This window comes from Hoplias malabaricus, chromosome 11 (genome assembly GCF_029633855.1).
Source record: "Hoplias malabaricus isolate fHopMal1 chromosome 11, fHopMal1.hap1, whole genome shotgun sequence".
In the NCBI taxonomy this organism is placed as follows: Eukaryota; Metazoa; Chordata; class Actinopteri; order Characiformes; family Erythrinidae; genus Hoplias; species Hoplias malabaricus.
In genome coordinates, this window is record NC_089810.1 from 2901584 (window position 1) to 2924588 (window position 23005).

Consider the following 23005-nt stretch of genomic DNA (forward strand, 5'->3'; position numbering starts at 1 on the left):
ATTTAACCTCCATCACGGTTTAGTCCCTACTCAGCTCGCTCTGAACCATGAGAGAACAGCAACTAAACAAGAATCCGCTTCCAGAACCAGGACCTGATTCACCTGGTGGAGGAGGAGAACTGACCAGTACAGCCAAGTTGAGCAGAGACCATGCAGTGGAGCTGAGAGAGGGGACAGTGAGTGGACAGTGGAGCTGGGAGATAGGACACTGAGGGGACAGTGGAGCTCAGAGAGGGGACAGTGAGAGGACACTGGAGCCGAGAGAGGGGACAGTGAGAGGACACTGGAGCCGAAAGAGGGGACACTGAGGGGACAGTGGAGCCGAGAGAGAGGACACTGAGGGGACAGTGGAGCCGAGAGAGGGGACAGTGAGGGGACAGTGGAGCCGAGAGAGGGGACACTGAGGGGACAGTGGAGCCGAGAGAGGGGACACTGAGGGGACAGTGGAGCCGAGAGAGGGGACACTGAGGGGACAGTGGAGCCGAGAGAGGGGACAGTGAGGGGACAGTGGAGCCGAGAGAGGGGACAGTGAGGGGACAGAGGAGCCGAGAGAGGGGACAGTGAGGGGACAGTGGAGCCGAGAGAGGGCACAGTGAGGGGACAGTGGAGCCGAGAGAGGGGACAGTGGAGCCGAGAGAGGGGACAGTGAGAGGACAGTGGAGCCGAGAGAGGGGACAGTGAGAGGACAGTGGAGCCGAGAGAGGGGACAGTGAGGGGACAGTGGAGCCGAGAGAGGGGACAGTGAGGGGACAGTGGAGCCGAGAGAGGGGACAGTGAGGGGACAGTGGAGCCGAGAGAGGGGACAGTGGAGCCGAGAGAGGGGACAGTGGAGCCGAGAGAGGGGACAGTGAGGGGACAGTGGAGCCGAGAGAGGGGACAGTGAGGGGACAGTGGAGCCGAGAGAGGGGACAGTGAGGGGACAGTGGAGCCGAGAGAGGGGACAGTGAGGGGACAGTGAGGGGACAGTGGAGCCGAGAGAGGGGACAGTGAGGGGACAGTGGAGCCGAGAGAGGGGACAGTGGAGCCGAGAGAGGGGACAGTGAGGGGACAGTGGAGCCGAGAGAGGGGACAGTGGAGCCGAGAGAGGGGACAGTGAGAGGACAGTGGAGCCGAGAGAGGGGACAGTGAGAGGACAGTGGAGCCGAGAGAGGGGACAGTGAGGGGACAGTGGAGCCGAGAGAGGGGACAGTGAGGGGACAGTGAGGGGACAGTGGAGCCGAGAGAGGGGACAGTGGAGCCGAGAGAGGGGACAGTGGAGCCGAGAGAGGGGACAGTGAGGGGACAGTGGAGCCGAGAGAGGGGACAGTGGAGCCGAGAGAGGGGACAGTGAGAGGACAGTGGAGCCGAGAGAGGGGACAGTGAGAGGACAGTGGAGCCGAGAGAGGGGACAGTGAGGGGACAGTGGAGCCGAGAGAGGGGACAGTGAGGGGACAGTGGAGCCGAGAGAGGGGACAGTGAGGGGACAGTGGAGCCGAGAGAGGGGACAGTGAGGGGACAGTGGAGCCGAGAGAGGGGACAGTGAGGGGACAGTGGAGCCGAGAGAGGGGACAGTGAGGGGACAGTGAGGGGACAGTGGAGCCGAGAGAGGGGACAGTGAGAGGACAGTGGAGCCGAGAGAGGGGACAGTGAGAGGACAGTGGAGCCGAGAGAGGGGACAGTGAGAGGACAGTGGAGCCGAGAGAGGGGACAGTGAGAGGACAGTGGAGCCGAGAGAGGGGACAGTGGAGCCGAGAGAGGGGACAGTGAGAGGACAGTGGAGCCGAGAGAGGGGACAGTGAGGGGACAGTGGAGCCGAGAGAGGGGACAGTGAGGGGACAGTGGAGCCGAGAGAGGGGACAGTGAGAGGACAGTGGAGCCGAGAGAGGGGACAGTGAGAGGACAGTGGAGCCGAGAGAGGGGACAGTGAGAGGACAGTGGAGCCGAGAGAGGGGACAGTGAGAGGACAGTGGAGCCGAGAGAGGGGACAGTGAGAGGACAGTGGAGCTGAGAGAGGGGACAGTGAGAGGACAGTGGAGCTGAGAGAGGGGACAGTGAGAGGACAGTGGAGCTGAGAGAGGGGACAGTGAAGGGACAGTGGAGCCGAGAGAGGGGACAGTGAAGGGACAGTGGAGCCGAGAGAGGGGACAGTGAGGGGACAGTGGAGCTGAGAGAGGGGACAGTGAGGGGATAAACTCACCATTTGCTGGAGACACAGATCTGGACCCGACCTGTAAAACAACATTCACCACAATTAGAGGTGCAGTATGTGTGTGTGTGCGTGAGAGAGAGTGAGTGTGTGAGAGTGTGTGTGTGTGTGTGTGAGAGAGAGAGAGAGAGAGAGAGAGAGAGAGAGAGAGAGAGAGAGAGAGAGGTCTGACCTCTGGAGAGCGGGTCCTGGGGAGATTGACTGAATGCTTGAGTCTCTTCACTATGTGTGTGATTGCAGGCGTCTCCACTTCTCCCAGAGCGGAGCAAAGGGTCTTCACCGCCTGGACCATCTGCTCCACGGTTCTGTACTGAGGGGTCTACAGAGAGAGAGAGAGAGAGAGAGAGAGAGAGAGAGAGAGGAACACACTCAGAACATGGTTCTGTCCTGGGGGGGCGGGGGCTGTGTGTATGAGTATGTGCGTGAATGCATGAGTGTGTGCATGTGAAAGTGAGTGAGAGTATGTGTGTGTGAGAAAGAGAGACTGGATCTCAGTGGCTCAGTGTGGAGTCGTGTACCTCACTCTGGAGGCAGATGCTGACGTGATGATTGTATTCCTCCAGGAACTGGGCCAGGCTCCCTCTGGAGAAACAGACACAGTCAGTGAGGGTATAAAAACATCCTGTGTCTCGGGAGACGAAACTAGACGCACTCTTACCGTGACAACGTTTCCTTAAATGGCCTCTCAATGTGGCTCAGGTACTTCTCCAAATCCATGGGGGAGGAGTCATCATCTGCCTATGAAGACATGGAGAGACTGTGAGGTGAGAGGTCTGAGAACAGTGTGATGTGGCGTAATGAGTAGAGACGGAGCTTGGTACTGTGAGGTAGCTGGTTTGATCCCCAGGACAGAGGGGGGGACATTCACGGCTGAAGTGCACTTAAGCAAGAAATTTGACCCCCACTCTGACCCCCCAGGCACCAACGATGGATGCACACTGCTCTATGCGTGTTCACTGTCCCTAATCACTAGTGAGTTCACTGTCCCTAATCACTAGTGTGTGAGTTCACTGTCCCTAATCACTAGTGTGTGTGTGTGTGTTCACTGTCCCTAATCACTAGTGTGAGTGTGTTCACTGTCCCTAATCACTAGTGTGAGTGTGTGTGTTCACTGTCCCTAATCACTAGTGTGAGTTCACTGTCCCTAATCACTAGTGTGTTCACTGTCCCTAATCACTAGTGTGTGTTCACTGTCCCTAATCACTAGTGTGTGTGTGTGTTCACTGTCCCTAATCACTAGTGTGTGTGTGTTCACTGCCCCTAATCACTAGTGTGAGTGTGTGTGTTCACTGCCCCTAATCACTAGTGTGTGTGTTCACTGCCCCTAATCACTAGTGTGAGTGTGTTCACTGTCCCTAATCACTAGTGTGTGTTCACTGTTTCTAATCACTAGTGTGTGTGTTCACTGTTCATAATCACTAGTGTATGTGTGTTTATTTCCCCTAATCACGAGTGTGTGTTCACGGTCCCTAATCACTAGTGTGAGTGTGTGTGTTCACGGCCCCCAATCACTTGTGTGTTTTTTCCTTGCCATGGATTTGGGGGTGGGGTTTGTTAAAGGAGTGTCATTTTTCACCGATGTCTGAACATTCCGGGTTAAACAGTGTTGTGTCGTATCTGTGAAGTTTGCAGTGTTTATTCTAAGTATTTATTGTGAAACATTGTTCATTATTATTATTGCCAGCTTCATCATTGTTTTACCTTTTATCACTAATATGATTACATCAGTATACGTGATCAGACTCAGACATGTGTGTGACATGCATGTGTGACTGATCAGACATGTGGTACAGTGACCTTCTGTCATTAACACACCTTCTGTGAAGTGTGTATTGTGAAGAGTGTATTATAATCTCAGCGTGTAACGATGCAGTGAATGTTTTTTTTGAAGTCATGAAACATTTGTTTAAAAAAAAAAAAGGATATTTTGATTTGTTTGCAGCCAAGACTCTAACAGTGATGTGAGCAATAAAGCACCATCTGAGCTAAGCTGTCTCTGTATCCACTATGTATCCTCTGTCCGCTCCCCGACATCATCCCTAACAACACCCTTGACGCTCCACAGGCTGCTCAAACACAACCGGCCTCACTAAGGTGTGCTCAGGGGTGTTCCTGCAGAGGAAGGACAGGAAAAACTGCTGCCAGGATGGGGTCAGAGATATAGACTTGTACATTTCTAGACCTGAACCCAGTTTAAACTCTTGATGGGCCACAGTGCCCCACGGTCCCAGGTCTGATTGGAGCGGGTCTGCGTACCGTTCGGGCCAGGTCTCTCCTCATGGTGCTCTGGGAGAGAAGCTGCAGCTTAATCTCAGTCTCCCACTTCCTGCAGTTCTGTACGTACTCATGGCTGCCCAGACTGTGCTTACTGAGAGAGAGAGAGAGAGAGAGAGAGACAGAAGCATCAGGATGAGGTCAAAAAGAGTTAACGACATCAAATAAACAGTTTAACCGTGGATCGCAGGGATGTTCGTCTCCTTCCACGTCCAGGACATCAGAAACTAAAGGGTCCTATCCCCACTTTTCACACGTGGCATATTTCAGATTTATATTCACCAAGTCCAACACTGGAAACCAACCAGAGACTAGTGTCAGTGACTGAGTGTGCTTCTGGGTGTTACAGGGTGAATATTTGAGTGCGACTGCATGTGTGACTGGGTGAGCGCGACTGCATGTGTGACTGGGTGAGCGAGACTGCATGTGTGACTGGGTGAGCGCGACTGGGTGAGCGCGACTGCGTGTGCGCGACTGCGTGTGCGCGACTGCGTGTGCGCGACTGCGTGTGCGCGACTGGGTGTGCGCGCGACTGCACGTGTGCGACTGGGTGAGTGCGACTGCACGTGTGCGACTGGGTGAGTGCGACTGCACGTGTGCGACTGGGTGAGTGCGACTGCACGTGTGCGACTGGGTGAGTGCGACTGCACGTGTGTGACTGGGTGAGTGCGACTGCACGTGTGCGACTGGGTGAGTGCGACTGCACGTGTGCGACTGGGTGAGTGTGACTGCACGTGTGCGACTGGGTGAGTGTGACTGCACGTGTGCGACTGGGTGAGTGTGACTGCACGTGTGCGACTGGGTGAGTGTGACTGCATGTGTGACTGGGTGAGTGTGACTGCATGTGTGACTGGGTGAGTGTGACTGCATGTGTGACTGGGTGAGTGTGACTGCATGTGTGACTGGGTGAGTAACGGTGAGTGTGACTGCACGTGTGCGACTGGGTGAGTGTGACTGCACGTGTGCGACTGGGTGAGTGTGACTGCACGTGTGCGACTGGGTGAGTGTGACTGCATGTGTGACTGGGTGAGTAACGGTGAGTGTGACTGCACGTGTGCGACTGGGTGAGTAACGGTGAGTGTGACTGCATGTGTGCGACTGGGTGAGTGTGACTGCACGTGTGCGACTGGGTGAGTAACGGTGAGTGTGACTGCATGTGTGCGACTGGGTGAGTGCGAGTGCATGTGTGACTGGGTGAGTGCGAGTGCATGTGTGCGACTGCACGTGTGCGACTGGGTGAGTGCGACTGCACGTGTGCGACTGGGTGAGTGCGACTGCACGTGTGCGACTGGGTGAGTGCGACTGCACGTGTGCGACTGGTTGAGTGCGACTGCATGTGTGACTGGGTGAGTAACGGTGAGTGTGACTGCACGTGTGCGACTGGGTGAGTGTGACTGCACGTGTGCGACTGGGTGAGTAACGGTGAGTGTGACTGCACGTGTGCGACTGGGTGAGTGTGACTGCATGTGTGACTGGGTGAGTAACGGTGAGTGTGACTGCACGTGTGCGACTGGGTGAGTAACGGTGAGTGTGACTGCATGTGTGCGACTGGGTGAGTGTGACTGCACGTGTGCGACTGGGTGAGTAACGGTGAGTGTGACTGCATGTGTGCGACTGGGTGAGTGCGAGTGCATGTGTGACTGGGTGAGTGCGACTGCATGTGTGCGACTGGGTGAGTGCGACTGCATATGTGCGACTGCATGTGTGCGACTGCATGTGTGCGACTGGGTGAGTGTGAGTGCATGTGTGCGACTGGGTGAGTGTGAGTGCATGTGTGCGACTGTGTGAGTGTGAGTGCATGTGTGCGACTGGGTGAGTGTGAGTGCATGTGTGCGACTGGGTGAGTGTGAGTGCATGTGTGCGACTGGGTGAGTGTGAGTGCATGTGTGCGACTGGGTGAGTGTGAGTGAATCAGAATTGAATCAGACGCTGCGGTGTGTCTTCGTTGATCTGAGACAGAGGAAACGAGCAGGACTTACTTCTGCAGGACCTCCTCCTGTCCACACACCTTCAGGACATAGCTTCCCATGTCGACCCGGCTAAGGTCATCGTGAACCCAGCACAGCGCCTGCATTATCAGCAACTCCACTGGAGAACTCACTGTAACGAGAGGAAGGGAGGAAGAGGAAAAAGTGAGAGAGATGGGGGGATAACGGTGGAGACCACAGCAGCCACCGAGAGAAGAGAAGAGAATGATGTTTAGCTCTGGGAGAAATGTATGACATAATAATTCGGCTAAAACCATAAAAACGGACGTCGACGAGGAGCGGAAGCATCTCAGCGCCTCACAGCTCCATCTTGGGATGGAAAGCCTGTACAGGTTACACCCCAAGTCTGAATAAAACCCTGAGATGTATTTCATTCATTTCACAGATTCATTTTGAGACGCTTGTTTCACTCAGGCTGGGGTTTGAAGTTCAAAACATAGTTCCAAAAATGTCAAAGAAAAAAAAACAATTTAGTGGAAAATTCTACAGGGATTTCCCAGGACCCTCAGGGTCCGTCACACTGTGTGGAAGGAAGCCTGGAAAACCTGGATGCTCTAAATCATCTTCCAGGATGAGCTGCCCAAGCAGAGCTGGACTATCAGAGTAAACACCCCCTGCTGGTGGTGGTGGGGCCAAGAGGGAGACGCAAGACGACCAGGCTTCGGAACTACAGGGTGGACCATTTATGTGGATACACCTTAATAAAATGGAAATGGTCAGTGATATTAACTTCCTGTTTGTGGCACATTAGTATATGGGAGGGGGAAAACTTTAAGATGGGTGGTGACCATGGTGGCCATTTTGAAGTCGGATATTTTGGATCCAACTTTTATCATCATCAATGGGAAGAGGGTCATGTAACACATCAAAATTATTGGGAATTTCACAAGAAAAACAATGGTGTGCTTGTTATTAACTTTGTAACTTTATTCTTTCATGAGTTATTTACAAGTTTATGACCACTTGTGAAATGAAAATGTGTTCAAAGTGCTGCCCATTGTGTTGGATTGTCATTGTAACCCTCTTCTCCCACTCTTCACACACTGATAGTAACACCGCAGGAGAAATGCTAGCACAGGCTTCCAGTGTCCGTAGTTTCAGGTGCTGCACGTCTTGATGGTATGGTGTGGTATATGGGGTACAAAGATAGTGGGGCCATTCTTCATCAATGGAAACCTCAAGGCCACTGGATGTGAAATTGCTACATGATGATGTATTTCCCTCTTTAAGCACTGAAGCTGGCACGTTCCCTGAGTTTTTTCAGGATGATGGTGCACCACCACATTATGGGTGTCAGGTCTGAGCATTCCTAGAGGAACAGTTTCCTGGAAAGTGGATTGGTCGTCATGGGCCAGTTGAATAGCCCCAAGGTCTCCCGATCTGACCCCTTAGACTTTTATCTTTGGGGTCATCTGAAGGCCATTGTCTATGTTGTGAAGATACAGCAGCACCTGAAACTACGGATACTGGAAGCCTGTGCTAGCATTTCCCCTGTGGTGTTGCTATCAGTGTTTCAATAAGTTTGATGTGTCACATGACAAAAGTACGGATCCAAAATGGCCACCATGGTCACCACCCATCTTGAAAAGTCCCCCCCCCTCCCATATACTAATGTGCCACAAAGAGAAAGTTAATATCACCAACCATTCCCATTTTATTAAGGTGTATCCACATAAATGCCCCCCCCCCCCCCCCCGTATAACACAACCCAGCACTACCACCAGGGGTCTCTCTACACGCCCTCTCTCTCAGCCTTAAACTTTACTCACATTAAGGTCCTGCCTCATTCTCTTCCTTCATCCCATTCCTGACCTGAGCTCCGGTGATCACAGCCCACTGCTGCCCCCTGCTGAAGAACAGTGGGATTCCAGGAAACGCTCAGGTTGGAATTTTCTCTCTCTACTCATTCACATTCTCAGCAAACCAGCCAGTCAGTCCGGAGTCAGTCTGTAGTTAATCAGGAGTCAATCTGGAGTCAGTCCAGAGTCAATCTGGAGTCAATCCGGAGTCAATCAGAGGTCAAATTGGAGTCAGTCCGGAGTCAATCCGGGGTCAGTCTGGAGTCAATCAGAGGTCAAATTGGAGTCAGTCCGGAGGTCAATCTGGAGTCAATCCGGAGTCAGTCAGAGGTCAAATTGGAGTCAATCGGGAGTCAATCTGGAATTAATCAGGAGTCAATCAGAGGTCAATCTGGAGTTAATCAGGAGTCAGTCCAGAGTCAATCTGGTGTTAATCAGGAGTCAGTTCGGAGTCAATCTGGAGTCAACCAGGAGTCAGTCCAGAGTCAATCTTGACTTAATCAGGAGTTAGTGCGGAGTCAGTCCAGAGTCAGTCCGGAGTCAATCAGGAGTCAGTCCGGAGTCAATCAGGAGTCAGTCCGGAGTCAATCAGGAGTCAGTCCGGAGTCAATCAGGAGTCAATCAGGAGTCAGTCCAGAGTCAATCAGGAGTCAGTCCAGAGTCAGTCTGATGTTAATCAGGAGGCAGTTCTGAGTCAATCTGGAGTTAATCAGGAGTCAGTCTCATGTTAAACAGGAGAATGATGAAGTGAAGCAGTGCACACTGCAGTCTGGAGGAAGGAAGTGAAAGGACTGGATAAGGAACACGGCCAGAGAGTGACAGGCCACAGAGGGACAGAAAAAACTTCACCATGTCTTTTTCCTTCTACAAGAACTGAGGGTCATTGTTTAAACCTGGCGTTGCATCGCGATCAGACTCTAAACCAAACAAACTAGGCCAGCACTTTCACAACAAACCCCAGAGGAGTGGAGGAACAGGAGCGCAGGCCACAGGAGTGGCGCAGGGGTCTCTGCGCAGGAGACCCCCGAACCACGACATTTATAAACAGATCTAGATCTCAAAACTTTCCTCCCCCCTACAACACTGGCTCTGCCCCAGTGTGGGATCCTGGGCTGATCCAGGACAAACCGAGCTGCGTAGGCCTGAGCAGCCTCAGCGCAGACAAACCCTCCAACACAAAAGACCAGCTTTGACTTCCTGCCAAGACCGAGGGGCCAGGGACACCACACAAAAGAGCAGGGGGACTGCAGGGTCTCCAGAACACAGCCGTCTCACAAGGACAGGAGCCAAGACCAAAGCGGTGAGAGGAAGAGCACCTTCACACAGCTCCTACAGGCAGGTCCTCCACCCCGAGACCACAGACATGCATACACACGCACACTCGCGCACACGCTCACTCACACATTCACATGCAGGCGCGCACACACACTAATACTCAGACGCATGCACGGGCACACACACACGAACGCACACAAACACATTTACACGCGCGCGCACACACACGCACGCACACACACACACACACACACACACTGTGTTTGTTCTACAGTAACAGACTGTAGTCCATCTGTTGCTTAAATAAACCCCTCAAGCCTCAGAATAGTCCACCAACCAAAAACATCCAGCCAACCATGCTCTATGGACGGTGCTCTGTGGGTGGTGTTCTGTGGACAATGTCCTGTGGGTGGTGCTCTGTTGATGGTTCTCTGTGGACGGTGTTCTATTCTGTGGGTGGTGTTTTGTGGGTGGTGCTCTGTGGACGGTGTTCTGTGGGTGGTGTTCTGTGGACAGTGGGTGGTGTTCTGTTGATGGTTCTCTGTGGACGGTGTTCTGTGGGTGGTGTTCTGTGGACAGTGGGTGGTGTTCTGTTGATGGTTCTCTGTGGACGGTGTTCTGTGGGTGGTGTTCTGTGGACAGTGGGTGGTGTTCTGTTGATGGTTCTCTGTGGACGGTGTTCTATTCTGTGGGTGGTGCTCTGTGGACAGTGTTCTGTGGACGGTGGGTGGTGTTTTGTTGATGTGTCCTGTGTCACTGATGAAGGATTAGAGGACGAGCGACACACACTGTGCAGCGACAGATGAGCTACTGTCTCTGACTTTACATCTACAAAATGGAGCAGGATTAGGGAACAGAAGCAGGGCAGTACTCCTACCGTCACAGGTGAAGGTCACAGGCTGCTGAGAGTCCGAAATCTCGATGGAGACCTTCACGCTGCTGCTGTTGTCCCCTCCCATGTCCCTCTGAGAGATGACAGGACTCAGGACGTACCCAGGGTTGGTCGAGAAATCGTCATGAGGGAACACACACCTCAGTCTGAACAGAAAAAAGAGGGAATATACTGTCACGGGTTAGGCACACACGCACAAATATCCAAACACACGCACACACACACACACACACACACAGAGACGTATCCAAACATACACAGACAGATACACGTTAACACACACGCACCCTGATCACAGGGAGCCCCATGCCCCACCTCACATCCCCATGTCCCATCACTTACTTCCTGATCTCTTCACAGAACGCTACGATCTCCAGGTTCTGAGCCTCAGTGTGCTGTAATGAAGCCAGGGTCAGGACAGGGTTCTCTCCTCCTCTACCGCCCTGTACCACACACACACACACACACAATTACACTTAGAAACAACTCCACACCCACCACCATCGCACTGTCCTCACCCCCCAGCAGACGAGCCCCGCCCACCCAAAGAGCAACACCCAACTCCCATCCCCGCCCACCCAACCTCGACGGCCAAGCCCCTCTCACCCAACCCCGATGCCCAGTCCCGCCCCCTGCCATGGTAGTGTGTGTGTTCACTGCCACAGATGGGTTAAATTCAGAAGGCACATTTCATAAGTTCTACTTGGGTTCTTTACTAAAGCAATGGTTCTATATAGAACCCTGTACATTTTAAGAAACTTTTGCTTGATTAAAGGGTTCTCCAGATGGAGAATGTGCTGCAAATGGTTCTATGAAGAACCATTTTTTTCTGGACACAGATCCCTTTTCAAAAGGTTCAATATATAAACATCTACAGCACATTCTCCATCAGTCTGAAGAACCCCATCACGAAACAAAGGACACTTTAATCAGGTTTCTTCAGGTGTTTAAGAGTTATGTATAATCTGATCTATTTATGTCAAACCTGGTTAGTAAACGAACTGGAGGTGTATCGGTGTGTGTTTAATGGGTTTAGTCCAAAACAAGCAAGCAGTTGGCAAAATGTTAAAGAATTAGAACCGACTGTAAACATTTATCAAGTGTTCACTGCTGTCTCTGAACTGCCTCCTAAAGATCCAATAACTCCACTGTCTCTGCGCACATTCAGCAACAGGAGCAGGAGATTCAGATTAATTTTCTTTTGTTATAAATGTGGAATTGTGTCTTTTATTATCATTTTCTAGGGATTTATGGGCAATATTTCCCCTTATTTGTATTTCTTATTTCTTGTTGTACACCACTTTGTTAAACACATTGTGTTTGTAATAAACTGCTATTTAAACTGAGAAAACGTGAAACTAAATAAAGAAACGTGTCCAGCTTTAAACCGCATCATTTCAGTAACTCAGTCTGATTCTTCGCTCTGCTACTGAGCCATCAACAGCAGCCAGCTCGCTAACCCTCAGCCTGTTAATCCTGAACATACCAAACACACTCCTGAGGGGAATGTGAGATAAGGCCTGAGACCGGAGCGACGCCTTGGGACTGATAAGGGTATCAGGTGCACAAAGTGGTGATGTAACTGTAAACTTTAGCCGTGGCGGATGACGAAGCCAGATTACTCCTCTCACAGGCTCCAAAGAGAAATGCTGCTGTGTTGGTGAAGAGCAGCCAAGTGAGAACCAATCAGAGAACGTCTGATGGGAAAAGATACGCTGAGCGCTTCTCTGCTGTTAAAACAAGTCTCAGCACACACATACATAACGAAAACTGTATAAGCAGTAGACTGGAGAGGAAGTGAACCAAGAAAATTTATTATAAATTAAGGTGTTAATTGCAGCTGGTGTGTGTCAGTATTTCGGTGCTGTAACTGTATGTAGGAGTAAACGGCTGTAGCTGGTGTGTGTCAGTATTTCGGTGTGTAACTGTATGTAGGAGTAAATGGCTGTAGCTGGTGTGTGTCAGTATTTCGGTGCTGTAACTATGTAGGAGTAAATGGCTGTAGCTGGTGTGTGTCAGTATTTCGGTGCTGTAACAGTATGTAGGAGTAAACGGCTGTAGCTGGTGTGTGTCAGTATTTCGATGCTGTAACTGTATGTAGGAGTAAACGGCTGTAGCTGGTGTGTGTCAGTATATCGGTGCTGTAACTGTATGTAGGAGTAAACGGCTGTAGCTGGTGTGTGTCAGTATTTCGGTGCTGTAACTGTATGTAGGAGTAAACGGCTGTAGCTGGTGTGTGTCAGTATATTGGTGCTGTAACTGTATGTAGGAGTAAACGGCTGTAGCTGGTGTGTGTCAGTATATCGGTGCTGTAACTGTATGTAGGAGTAAACATTTGTAGCTAGTGTGTGTCAGTATTTCTGTACTGTAACTGTATGTAGGAGTTAACATTTGTAGCTCGTGTGTGTCAGTTCCTGAATGACTGATGATTACAAATTCGTTCTGATGAAGCTGATTGTGTCACTCTCCTGGAACTGAATGCTCTGGATTTAAACAGGAACAGAGATTTTAGGAACAAACACAACAGTGGTCACAGTTGTGAACCACACTAACAATGGTAACATGGCTCCGTTCAATCAAACTAAACTAAAGTTTGAGACAGGGTTGAGGTTTATTTGGCTCCACAGCGCAGCCTCGCTCAGATCACCATCACTGCCTGAAGCCGCCTGCTGCCCTCACTAGCTTATTTATGAACCCGATAGCATTTCCTGTCTTGGAGGCTGCTCAGAGGGCACAGATTCTCTAAATTCTTCGAGAGAAGTGTGACAACAGCCAGTCTTCCAGCTCAGAGAGTGAGAACACAATGAAACAGGAAGTGAGATTTCTGGGAAATAACGGCTGCACTGAACCACAAGAGAACACAGTCTCCTGGAGCTGGACTGAAACCACTCACTCAGAGTCTGTCCTCAGGAAATCTGTCTGTATTTACGCAACTCTGCAAAGAAAAGTCGACACAGAGTCCATGCAACTTCGCAGGGTTAGCATTAGCACCCTGCCCTCAGACTGTGGCATCAGGCACCTCACAAATTCTTTAAATATCAGTTAGACATTATAATATTCAATCGTTCTCGGCTCACGGGAGATCTGAGATGTTATCTGTTATTTGTTCATTTCCTGTGCGTGTCGATCTGCAGCACAAATAATAAGATCACCTGTGTAAGTGTCTTACAGTGAAGACTGCCACAAAGGCAGTGGGTGGGGGGGGGGGTAATATGCTGTAATATTGGGGTGTGATATGATTGTTTATTTTTTGGGGGGGTTAAACACAGTAAATGTAATAGATGTTGTGTAATGATTTACTTGAGCACATCCTTCAAATGAAGGTTAAAAAGAAGAAATTGAATTTTTAATTAAAGAGTGCAAATTAAGAGAAGTCAAACTCAAGGAGACGATGCCAGAGCAGGTGGTGCACGTTTCTGATGGACACGCAGCACTGCATTTACACCAGGAAATGCAGCTGGGTCTCGTGTGGGTCATGGAGCGAAACGCAAAAGGTTGTAAAAACAAAAGGCTTTCACGTTAGAACATGAGCTTGAGACAAATACACACTGTAGAGTTTAGAACACATCCAGGAAGAACAGGGAAGAGGGAGTCACTTCATATCCCCACTCCACAGAAACCCAATCATCCCCAGGTCCCATTCTGAAACTCTTCATCTCGCCCAGTTTCACAAGGACACAGCAGTGAGGGTCAGTCAGGAACAGCAGTAAAGGACAGTCTTCAAAGTGTGAGTCTCCCTGCGCTACACTCCAGAGATGACGCACTGCAGGACGATGGTGTCATAAGATATTTACTTTGATCACCCACAAGAGTGAAAATCCCACACTGCTAACCCTTAAACCTGTGTTCTGTGTAAGTGAATTTAATATATCTCACAGTCAAAGGAAAACTACACGCCTTTCACCTGATCTTCTCAACGTCACTTATATTCACACTGTTTACAGTAAACAAGCTACCGCTGCCCGCAAACCTGATCCTACTGCTGCAAAACCATTTCAGTTTCTCTTCCCCTACCGACTGAATCGTGTCATTTACAGTGCAGCTCTTCCTTTGTGTAAGAGTAGAGACACTCGTCTAACGGTTAAACGCAGCAAAACGGAAAAGAAAGAGAACCGAGCGAAAACGGCTGAAAATCGGGGACGGGGTGAACAGCAAGCGGCTCATTATCAATTAAAGGAACAGGGCTGTTTAAAAGTGTAAATGATCATGTAAAGACCACAAGAACATGAAGCCCAGAATTCAGGAACCCTGATTGGCTGAAGTGGTTAATACGTTTTATAAAGTGGACAACACAATGTAAGGATGTGCACATGATTCACTGAAGAAAACCTTCACTGAGGGGAAAAAGCTGGAAACCCTGCACTAACTTCTTGCTTTTGTTGGGTTCAAAAATATTTACACAATTTAAATCATCAGGATGTAATCAGGATGGTGGGAATTTTATTTTTTAACATGGCTGGTTGTGAGTCACTACATTGGCATCTACCAGAGCTCAACTCGACTGAACACAGCGCATCTCAGCTCCAACATCATCCTGAGAGAGACCGGGCCTCGCTCTGAGCATGTGCTCCTTTTATCTAGACTTGGATAGCTCACAGAAACCTGACTGGATGGTCTTGTTTCACAGTGTGTGGGTGGGTGGGCTGGTGACGTATCTAAAGGCTAATGTGACGTAGGTAGGTGTGAGCAATCTCATACTTAGGAACACAGTACACATCAGTGAAACAATGGTCTGGTATAAATCGTATGGTGCTGTCCACCACACTGCCTCCAGAGTGTTCTCCAAGCTCTGTCATATGTTTGAATGGAAGGTTTCTAAACCCTGTCCCCTCCTTCACTGGAACTGGACCTAATTCTGGACATAACCCACTCTCCAAATTCACCCCTTTACGCCATGAACTGGATCTAGTTCTGTTTTGTTTCTATCAGAACATCACGGACCTTAGTGAGAACACTCAGACAGAGACTTGTTCAGAACATGTCCCAGATGAACTTGAGCTGGAAAAAGAGGAAGGCTCTCCTACCGGTTTACTCTGGCTGTGCGGAGAGGACGGAGCAGGAATGTTGAGAGATTGACTCCTGGTGACGTCTGTCCCTGTGGACGCTCTCCTCTGCTGAATGATCCCAGTGCGCTGTGGACCACCGCTGCCCCCCGCCACCTCCGTCTCGTCTTGCAGCACTGCGTCCCAGGGATCCCGTGCAGGCTCAGACTCTTCCTTCGCAGCCTCGGCGTGAGTGCTGTGTGTCTCTTCGACATCCATTCGCCTTTTACTGAGAGGGTCCAGGTCCAGCCAGTCGAAGCGGCTGATTGAAGGGGGTTCGGGGGGATGGGGCACAGGAGCCAGGGACTTGGGGCCGGTGGAGTCAGTGTCCGCGCTGGAAGACCTGCCATTCTTCAGGTACTCTGAAGTGCTGGCGATCTTGTCGAGGAGTTTAGCCATTTCTGGGGTGACGGCAGGCTGCTGGAAGACCAGCGGAGCAGAAGGCTGGAGGGGTGGGAAAGAGAGGAAGGGGGTCTGCTGGGCTGGGAGGCGGATGAAGGGTAGTAGACCAGGGGTTAATCCGTTCTGAAATGAGCATGTTGGTTTGGGGAAAGGTGCTGAAGGGAAGACGCTAGGCTGCGTGTGCGTGGGTGTGGACAGAGCAGTGTTTGATGGAGTGGAGAGTGTGGACGTCCACTGGAATGGAGACGGGCTGAACGCATGTCCTCCAGGGTACGAGGCGCTGAGGTTGCAGCCCAGCAGAGACGACGGCCTGGTCACTTTACTCGCTCCAAAACTGTCGTCCAGAAGAAGCTTCTCCAGTTCTTCATTGGTCAGTTTCTCTACGTCGATGTCGGCGAAGGCATCCTTCTCTGCCTTCTTCTTGGCGTCAGACTCAGGGAATACGATGAGGTCTTTCTCCGGGCGGCCGGCGGAGGCCGTGGGGGCCGTGGATGCTCCTGCGGGGAGTGCTTTAGTGGAAGAGGCAGGGGGTGGGAGCGGGTGCTTCTTTTCACGCTGCAGTTTGGCCAAGGCCTCTGCCTCCATGCGTAAGGCCTCCTCCTTTCCCACCACTGCTTTGGGACGAGCCCCTAATGGAGAGGCGGGTCTGTCCAGTTTAAACCCATTGCCACTGGAAATCTGGGCCATGGTGTCAGCTTTGCCTTGCCACATACATGAGGGACACTCAGCCGTGGTACAGGTGGGTTCTGACGCCTATGTAGAGGGAGAGAGAGAGAGAGAGAGAGGAATTTACTGTTGGTAGATTATTCAGAATTGTGGAAGCCATTTATTAAACTATGAATATAATTAGTTTACGAAGCTAAGCGCTTAACAGCCACCGGAAGCAGAAGCTGACGCTTCACCAGAACGGGACAGAACCCAGCTCCAGCATCGCCCTTAAGATCTAGACCCAGCACAACCTCAAACAAACACCAAACTCGCCTTTTTCTCACTCTCCAGGACTGATCTCCAGGAGCCCTGTATGAGAGCATCACTCTGAAGACAGAGCCTTTTACTGTGGAGGACCCACCCAGGCTCCGAGCGGTCGCCCAAACACTCAGGGTTTGAGCCTCAAACTTTAACATTCAGTTTCATTTTCAAATGCCCCCCCACTACACCCAGGGGTGTTCAATCTGTCCAAATGGAGCTGCTCACTCCTCCGTATCACAGTAAACACTGCAGGAATATCTCACAGCTCCGGCCTGCGCTCAGGGGCCGAGTTCTCAGATGAGTCACGAAAGACTGGACTCCTGTTTCCTGTCGAGCTGTAATGTGAGTTAAAGTGTAACTGCAACACATTACTTTTAACTTTGCATTCTTGTTAACTACAGAGCTCTGGTGTTTATCAGCGGCAGGTTTCCTTCTGCTCATCACACGCTGAGGGAGAACTCGGGGATTAAACAATTGATTTTACACAGAATCTGAAACACAGCTCCGCTCCCTTTCAGCTCAGACCCCATCTGGATATTTCTGAAAATCTCCTTTCACACAACGCCAATGCAACTGGAAAAAGCCTGACCCGAGTGTGTGTGAGAGTGTGTGAGTGTGTGTGTTTGTGTGTGTGCGCGTGCGTGTGAATATTTATCTTCATTTAGAATAATGTACAGTAGAAAGCCGAAGGACACCCAACTCAACTACGGCAGAACATTCACATATTGGTTTTGCGCAGGTTTTATACAAGTGTGAGTGTGTGTGAGAGTGAGAGAGAGTGTGTGAGAGTGTGTGAGAGAGTGTGAGAGTGTGAGAGAGTGTGAGAGAGTGTGAGAGTATAAGTGTGTGAAAGAGTGTGAGTGTGTGTGTTTGTGTGTGTGCGCGTGCGTGTGAATATTTATCTTCATTTAGAATAATGTACAGTAGAAAGCCGAAGGACACCCAACTCAACTACGGCAGAATATTCACATATTGGTTTTGCGCAGGTTTTATACAAGTGTGAGTGTGTGTGAGAGTGAGAGAGAGTGTGAGAGTGTGTGAGAGTGTGAGAGAGTGTGTGAGAGTGAGAGTGTGAGAGAGTGTGAGAGTGTGTGTGAGAGTGTGTGAGTGTGTGAGTGTGAGAGTGTGAGAGTATGAGTGTGTGAGAGAGTGTGAAAGAGTGTGAGAGTGTGTGAAAGAGTGTGTGAGAGTGTGAGAGAGTGTGAGAGAGTGTGTGAGAGTGTGAGTGTGTGAGTGTGAGAGTGTGAGAGTATGAGTGTGTGAGAGAGTGTGAAAGAGTGTGAGAGTGTGTGAAAGAGTGTGTGAGAGTGTGAGAGAGTGTGAGTGTGTGAGAGAGTGTGAGTGTGTGTGAGAGTGTGTGAGTGTGAGAGTGTGTGAGAGAGTGTGTGAGTGTGAGAGTATGAGTGTGTGAGAGAGTGTGAAAGAGTGTGAGTGAGTGAGAGTTTTGCACCACATTCACTGCTGCAACTGGAGCAAAACTGTGAGCACATGATATTTTTGTACTTGTGTGTGGGGAGTTGGACTTGCACCTGCAGTGAAGAATAAAATCTACAGGTCTGTAAACTTCTCAAGACATTTTTACTGTGACTTCAAATTTACTGATAAGTGTGACTCTCTTCTACAAACCACACATTCCACTGTCACAGGTGCTCTAGGGTTTGCACTAATACACCTCCATACACAACCCCCAATCCCCCCAAGTTTTAGCTGAGCTTGGTTTTGTGTGTGTGTGTGTGTGTGTGTGTGTGTGAGAGAGAGAGAGAGAGAGAGAGAAAGAGAACGAGAAAGAGAGAGAGAGAGAGAGAGAGAGAGAGAAAGAGAGAGAGAAAGAAAGAGAGAGAGAGAGAGAGAGAGAGAGAGAAAGAGAGAGAGAGAAAGAGAATCCCAGCAGGTTACAGTCTGAGCGGATGTAAGATAATCCCCTGTCCTCTGATGGACAAGTCAGAACCTGCTCATCTCAGAAAATTACTCTAAACAATGAGTCAGAAATCTGAGGGAATCAGACAGAAAGAGGATGAGGGGGGCGAGGGGAACGGGAGGCAGAGGGAGAGAAGGAGGAACAGGAGAAAGAATTAAATGAGAGAGAGTCAGTCCCAGAGAGAATAAAAAGTGAAAAGTCTGAAAGAAGCAGCATTGCATTGTTCAGTCAACACCAGCCACCGCTTTAACCACATCATAACACAAACTATCTGCGCAGCGTCAGGGTTTACTTAAACGTAGCCAGAGCGGGCGTTTACTTAAACGTGGGCAGCGTCAGGGTTTACTTAACCGTGGGCAGAGCGGGCGTTTACTTAAACGTGGCCAGAGCGGGCGTTTACTTAAACGTGGCCAGAGCGGGCGTTTACTTAAACGTGGCCAGAGCGGGCGTTTACTTAAACGTGGCCAGAGCGGGCGTTTACTTAAACGTGGCCAGAGCGGGCGTTTACTTAACCGTGGCCAGAGCGGGCGTTTACTTAAACGTGGCCAGAGCGGGCGTTTACTTAACCGTGGCCAGAGCGGGCGTTTACTTAACCGTGGCCAGAGCGGGCGTTTACTTAACCGTGGCCAGAGCGGGCGTTTACTTAACCGTGGCCAGAGCGGGCGTTTACTTAACCGTGGCCAGAGCGGGCGTTTACTTAACCGTGGCCAGAGCGGGCGTTTACTTAACCGTGGCCAGAGCGGGCGTTTACTTAACCGTGGGCAGAGCGGGCGTTTACTTAACCGTGGCCAGAGCGGGCGTTTACTTAACCGTGGCCAGAGCGGGCGTTTACTTAACCGTGGCCAGAGCGGGCGTTTACTTAACCGTGGCCAGAGCGGGCGTTTACTTAACCGTGGCCAGAGCGGGCGTTTACTTAAACGTGGCCAGAGCGGGCGTTTACTTAAACGTGGGCAGCGTCAGGGTTTACTTAACCGTGGGCAGAGCGGGCGTTTACTTAACCGTGGGCAGAGCGGGCGTTTACTTAACCGTGGGCAGAGCGGGCGTTTACTTAACCGTGGGCAGAGCGGGCGTTTACTTAACCGTGGGCAGAGCGGGCGTTTACTTAACCGTGGGCAGAGTGGCCGTTTATTTAACCGTGGGCAGAGCGGAGTTAGTCAAGTGAGTCTCTCCTTTGTGACACAGAGCTCTTTAATGAGTGATTGCACTGTTCAAAGTTCAAACTCCAGAACCAGAGGAAATAAACAGGTCAATAAAACTACTGAATTAAACTAACCTGTGTGTGTGTGTGTGTGTGTGTGTGGTGTTTATCCTATTTAGCATGTATATGTGGTGGTGTTTATCCTGGTTAGCTTGTGTGTTTGCATTGTAGTATTTTTGCCTAGTTAGTGTGTGTGTGCTGGTGTTTAGCCTCATTAGTGTGTGGGTGGGTGTTAAGCCTCTTTAGCATGTGTGTTGTGGTTAGCATGTTAGAGTGTGTATGTGAGAGGGATTTGGTTTACCTTGGTTAGCATGTGTATGTGGTGTACTTAGCCTAGTTAGCATGTTTGTATATGGTGGTTATTATCCTGGTTATCGTGTGTGTGTGAGGGGTAGTGGTTAGCGTGGTTTGCAGGTGTGGTGGTGATGTACAGCCTCATTTGTGGGTGTGGTGGGGTTTAGCCTTGTTAGCCTATGTGTGGTTTTTAGCCTGGTTCGTGTGTGTGTTTAGCCTGGTTAATGCATATGTGTGCTGGTGTTTAGCCTGGTTAGTGCGCACGTGTGTGGTGTTGTTGTTTAGCTTTGTTAGCGCGCACGTGTGTGGTGCTGGTGTTTAGCTTTGTTAGCGCGCACGTGTGTGGTGCTGGTGTTTAGCCTTGTTAGCGCGTACGTGTGTGTGGTGTTTAGCCTGGTTAGCGTGTGTGTGTGTGGTGGTGGTGTTGTTTAGCCTGGTTAGCGCGTGTGTGTGTGTGTGGTGGTGTTTAGCCTCATTAGGGTGTGTGTGTGTGAGATGGTTTAGCATGGCTAGGGTGTGTGTATGTGTGTGGTGGGGGTGGGGGGGGGGGTTTAGCCTGGTTAGGGTGTATGTGGTGTTTAGCCTGGTTAGGGTGTATGTGTGTGGTGTTTAGCCTGGTTAAGGTGTTTGTGGTGTTTAGCCTGGTTAGTGCATGTGTGTGCTGGTGTTTAGCCTGGTTAGTGCACACGTGTGGTGGTGGTGTTTAGATTTGTTAGCACGCATGTGTGTGTGGTGGTGTTTAGCCTTGTTAGCGCGTGTGTGTGTGTGGTGTTTAGCCTGGTTAGCGTGTGTGTGTGTGTGTGTGTGGTGGTGTTTAGCCTCATTAGGGTGTGTGTGTGTGTGATGGTTTAGCATGGTTAGGGTGGGTGTGTTTTGTTTAGCATGGCTAGGGTGTGTGTGTGGGGGGGTTTAGCCTGGTTAGGGTGTGTGTGTATGTGTGTGGTGTTTAGCCTGGTTAGGGTGTGTGTGTGTGTGTGGTGTTTAGCCTGGTTAGGGTGTGTGTGGTGTTTAGCCTGGTTTGTGCACACGTGTGTGGTGGTGGTGTTTAGCTTTGTTAGTGCGCATGTGTGTGTGTGGTGGTGTTTAGCCTTGTTAGCGCGTGTATGTGTGTGGTGTTTAGCCTTGTTAGGGTGTGTGTATGTGGTGTTTAGCCTGGTTAGGGTGTTTGTATGTGGTGTTTAGCCTGGTTAGGGTGTGTGTGTGTGGTGTTTAGCCTGGTTAGGGTGTGTGTGTGTGTGGTGTTTAGCCTGGTTAGGATGTGTATGTGTGTGTGGTGTTTAGCCTGGTTAGGGTGTGTATGTGTGTGTGGTGTTTAGCCTGGTTAGGGTGTGTATGTGTGTGTGGTGTTTAGCCTGGTTAGGGTGTGTGGTGTTTAGCCTGTTTGGAGCCTGGTTAGGGTGTGTGGTGTTTAGCCTAGTTAGGGTGTGTATGAGTGTGCTGTGTTTAGCCTAGTTAGGGTGTGTATGAGTGTCCTGTGTTTAACCTAGTTAGGGTGTGTATGTGTGTGTGGTGTTTAGCCTGGTTAGGGTGTGTATGAGTGTGTGGTGTTTAGCCTGGTTAGGGTGTGTATGAGTGTGTGGTGTTTAGCCTGGTTAGGGTGTGTATGAGTGTGTGGTGTTTAGCCTGGTTAGGGTGTGTATGTGTGTGTGGTGTTTAGCCTGGTTAGGGTGTGTATGTGTGTATGGTGTTTATCCTGGTTAAGGTGTGTGTGTGTGGTGTTTAGCCTGGTTAGGTTGTGTGTGTGTGGTGTTTAGCCTGGCTAGGGTGTGTGTGTGTGTGTGGTGTTTAGCCTGGTTAGGTTGTGTGTGTGTGGTGTTTAGCCTGGCTAGGGTGTGTATGTGTGTGGTGTTTAGCCTGGTTAGGGTGTGTGTATGTGGTGTGGTGGGGGGGGGTGCAGGAACCACCAATGGCCACACATAATACTACATTAGGTACAGTGACCTCTAGTGGCTAAGCAGGTGAACCACAATAAACAACTACACTGGTGGGTACCTAGTTTTCACAAATGGATTTCTTAGGCCCAGAATGAACCGCCGATGAAGCAGTTGCTAAAATAGCTGGTTTCTAAAGTTTTTTTTTTTTTTTCATATTTTAAAGTAATTTGAAAAAGCTAGAAAAAGTCGCCTACTGCACCTTTAATAGGACCGGGTGAGTTTAGTCCTCTCAGTAAAGGAGGACGGTTCTGTCCAGCCCTGGGACACTAGTACAACTTCAACAAACTCTGACCAATGACAACTCACAGAACCAGGAACCCGGTCCCGGGGAGGGAGGGGGAGCACAGCCACAGAGACAAACCGAGCCCTGAATACCGGAACCGGTTATGTCCAGTCTCAGCTTCCAGTGAACAACACCCGAACCAGACAGGGTCCAAAAGCTGCACAAACTCCAACTCGGCTGTGTGCAGCTCCACCCAGCCCTCTCAGAACCACGCAGCCCAGCTCCGGAGTCGTGGTTCGGCCGCCGCTACGCAGGGCGTCAATACCGAACCGCCGGAGCGGAGCAGCTCCTCAGAGTTCTGCTGAAGTTCTCCCTCCGCTACAACACAACACAAACACGGTTAACTCGGCTCAAACTCGCAGAAAAGCCAACAAACTCGGAACAGAAAGCCCAGCGGCGGCGGCCGGACTCTCTTCTAATCGCCTGACCGCAGGAGCGGGCCGGAACCGCTCGGTCCTACCTTTAAACCCTCCAAACTCCGCAGCTGGGCATTCTCCCCTCGGCTGGAAATGGAGCTCACACTCAGCGGGAGAGAGAGAGCAACGTCAGTTC

The 23005-nt window shown here is 50.5% G+C and overlaps 1 protein-coding gene across 4 annotated transcripts in view; it reads right to left on the reverse strand.

Annotated features, from left to right (window-relative positions):
• The window catches only part of pik3c2a (phosphatidylinositol-4-phosphate 3-kinase, catalytic subunit type 2 alpha), a 42318-nt gene that overhangs the window by 11818 nt on the left and 7495 nt on the right, over nucleotides 1–23005 (reverse strand). For 2 of the 4 annotated variants that reach the window (XM_066684349.1, XM_066684351.1), the window contains exons 2-10: nucleotides 15438–16610; nucleotides 10756–10856; nucleotides 10399–10559; nucleotides 6439–6559; nucleotides 4442–4553; nucleotides 2844–2923; nucleotides 2704–2767; nucleotides 2358–2504; nucleotides 2177–2207 (exon numbers count right to left, since the gene is read on the reverse strand). In XM_066684349.1, the coding sequence (XP_066540446.1) occupies nucleotides 2177–2207; nucleotides 2358–2504; nucleotides 2704–2767; nucleotides 2844–2923; nucleotides 4442–4553; nucleotides 6439–6559; nucleotides 10399–10559; nucleotides 10756–10856; nucleotides 15438–16568 (1948 nt within the window). In that variant the 5' untranslated portion in view covers nucleotides 16569–16610. Of the gene's footprint in view, nucleotides 1–2176; nucleotides 2208–2357; nucleotides 2505–2703; nucleotides 2768–2843; nucleotides 2924–4441; nucleotides 4554–6438; nucleotides 6560–10398; nucleotides 10560–10755; nucleotides 10857–15437; nucleotides 16611–22369; nucleotides 22820–22913; nucleotide 23005 lie in introns of those variants that run through there. The other 2 variants (XM_066684350.1, XM_066684352.1) reach the window with 2 other exon arrangements.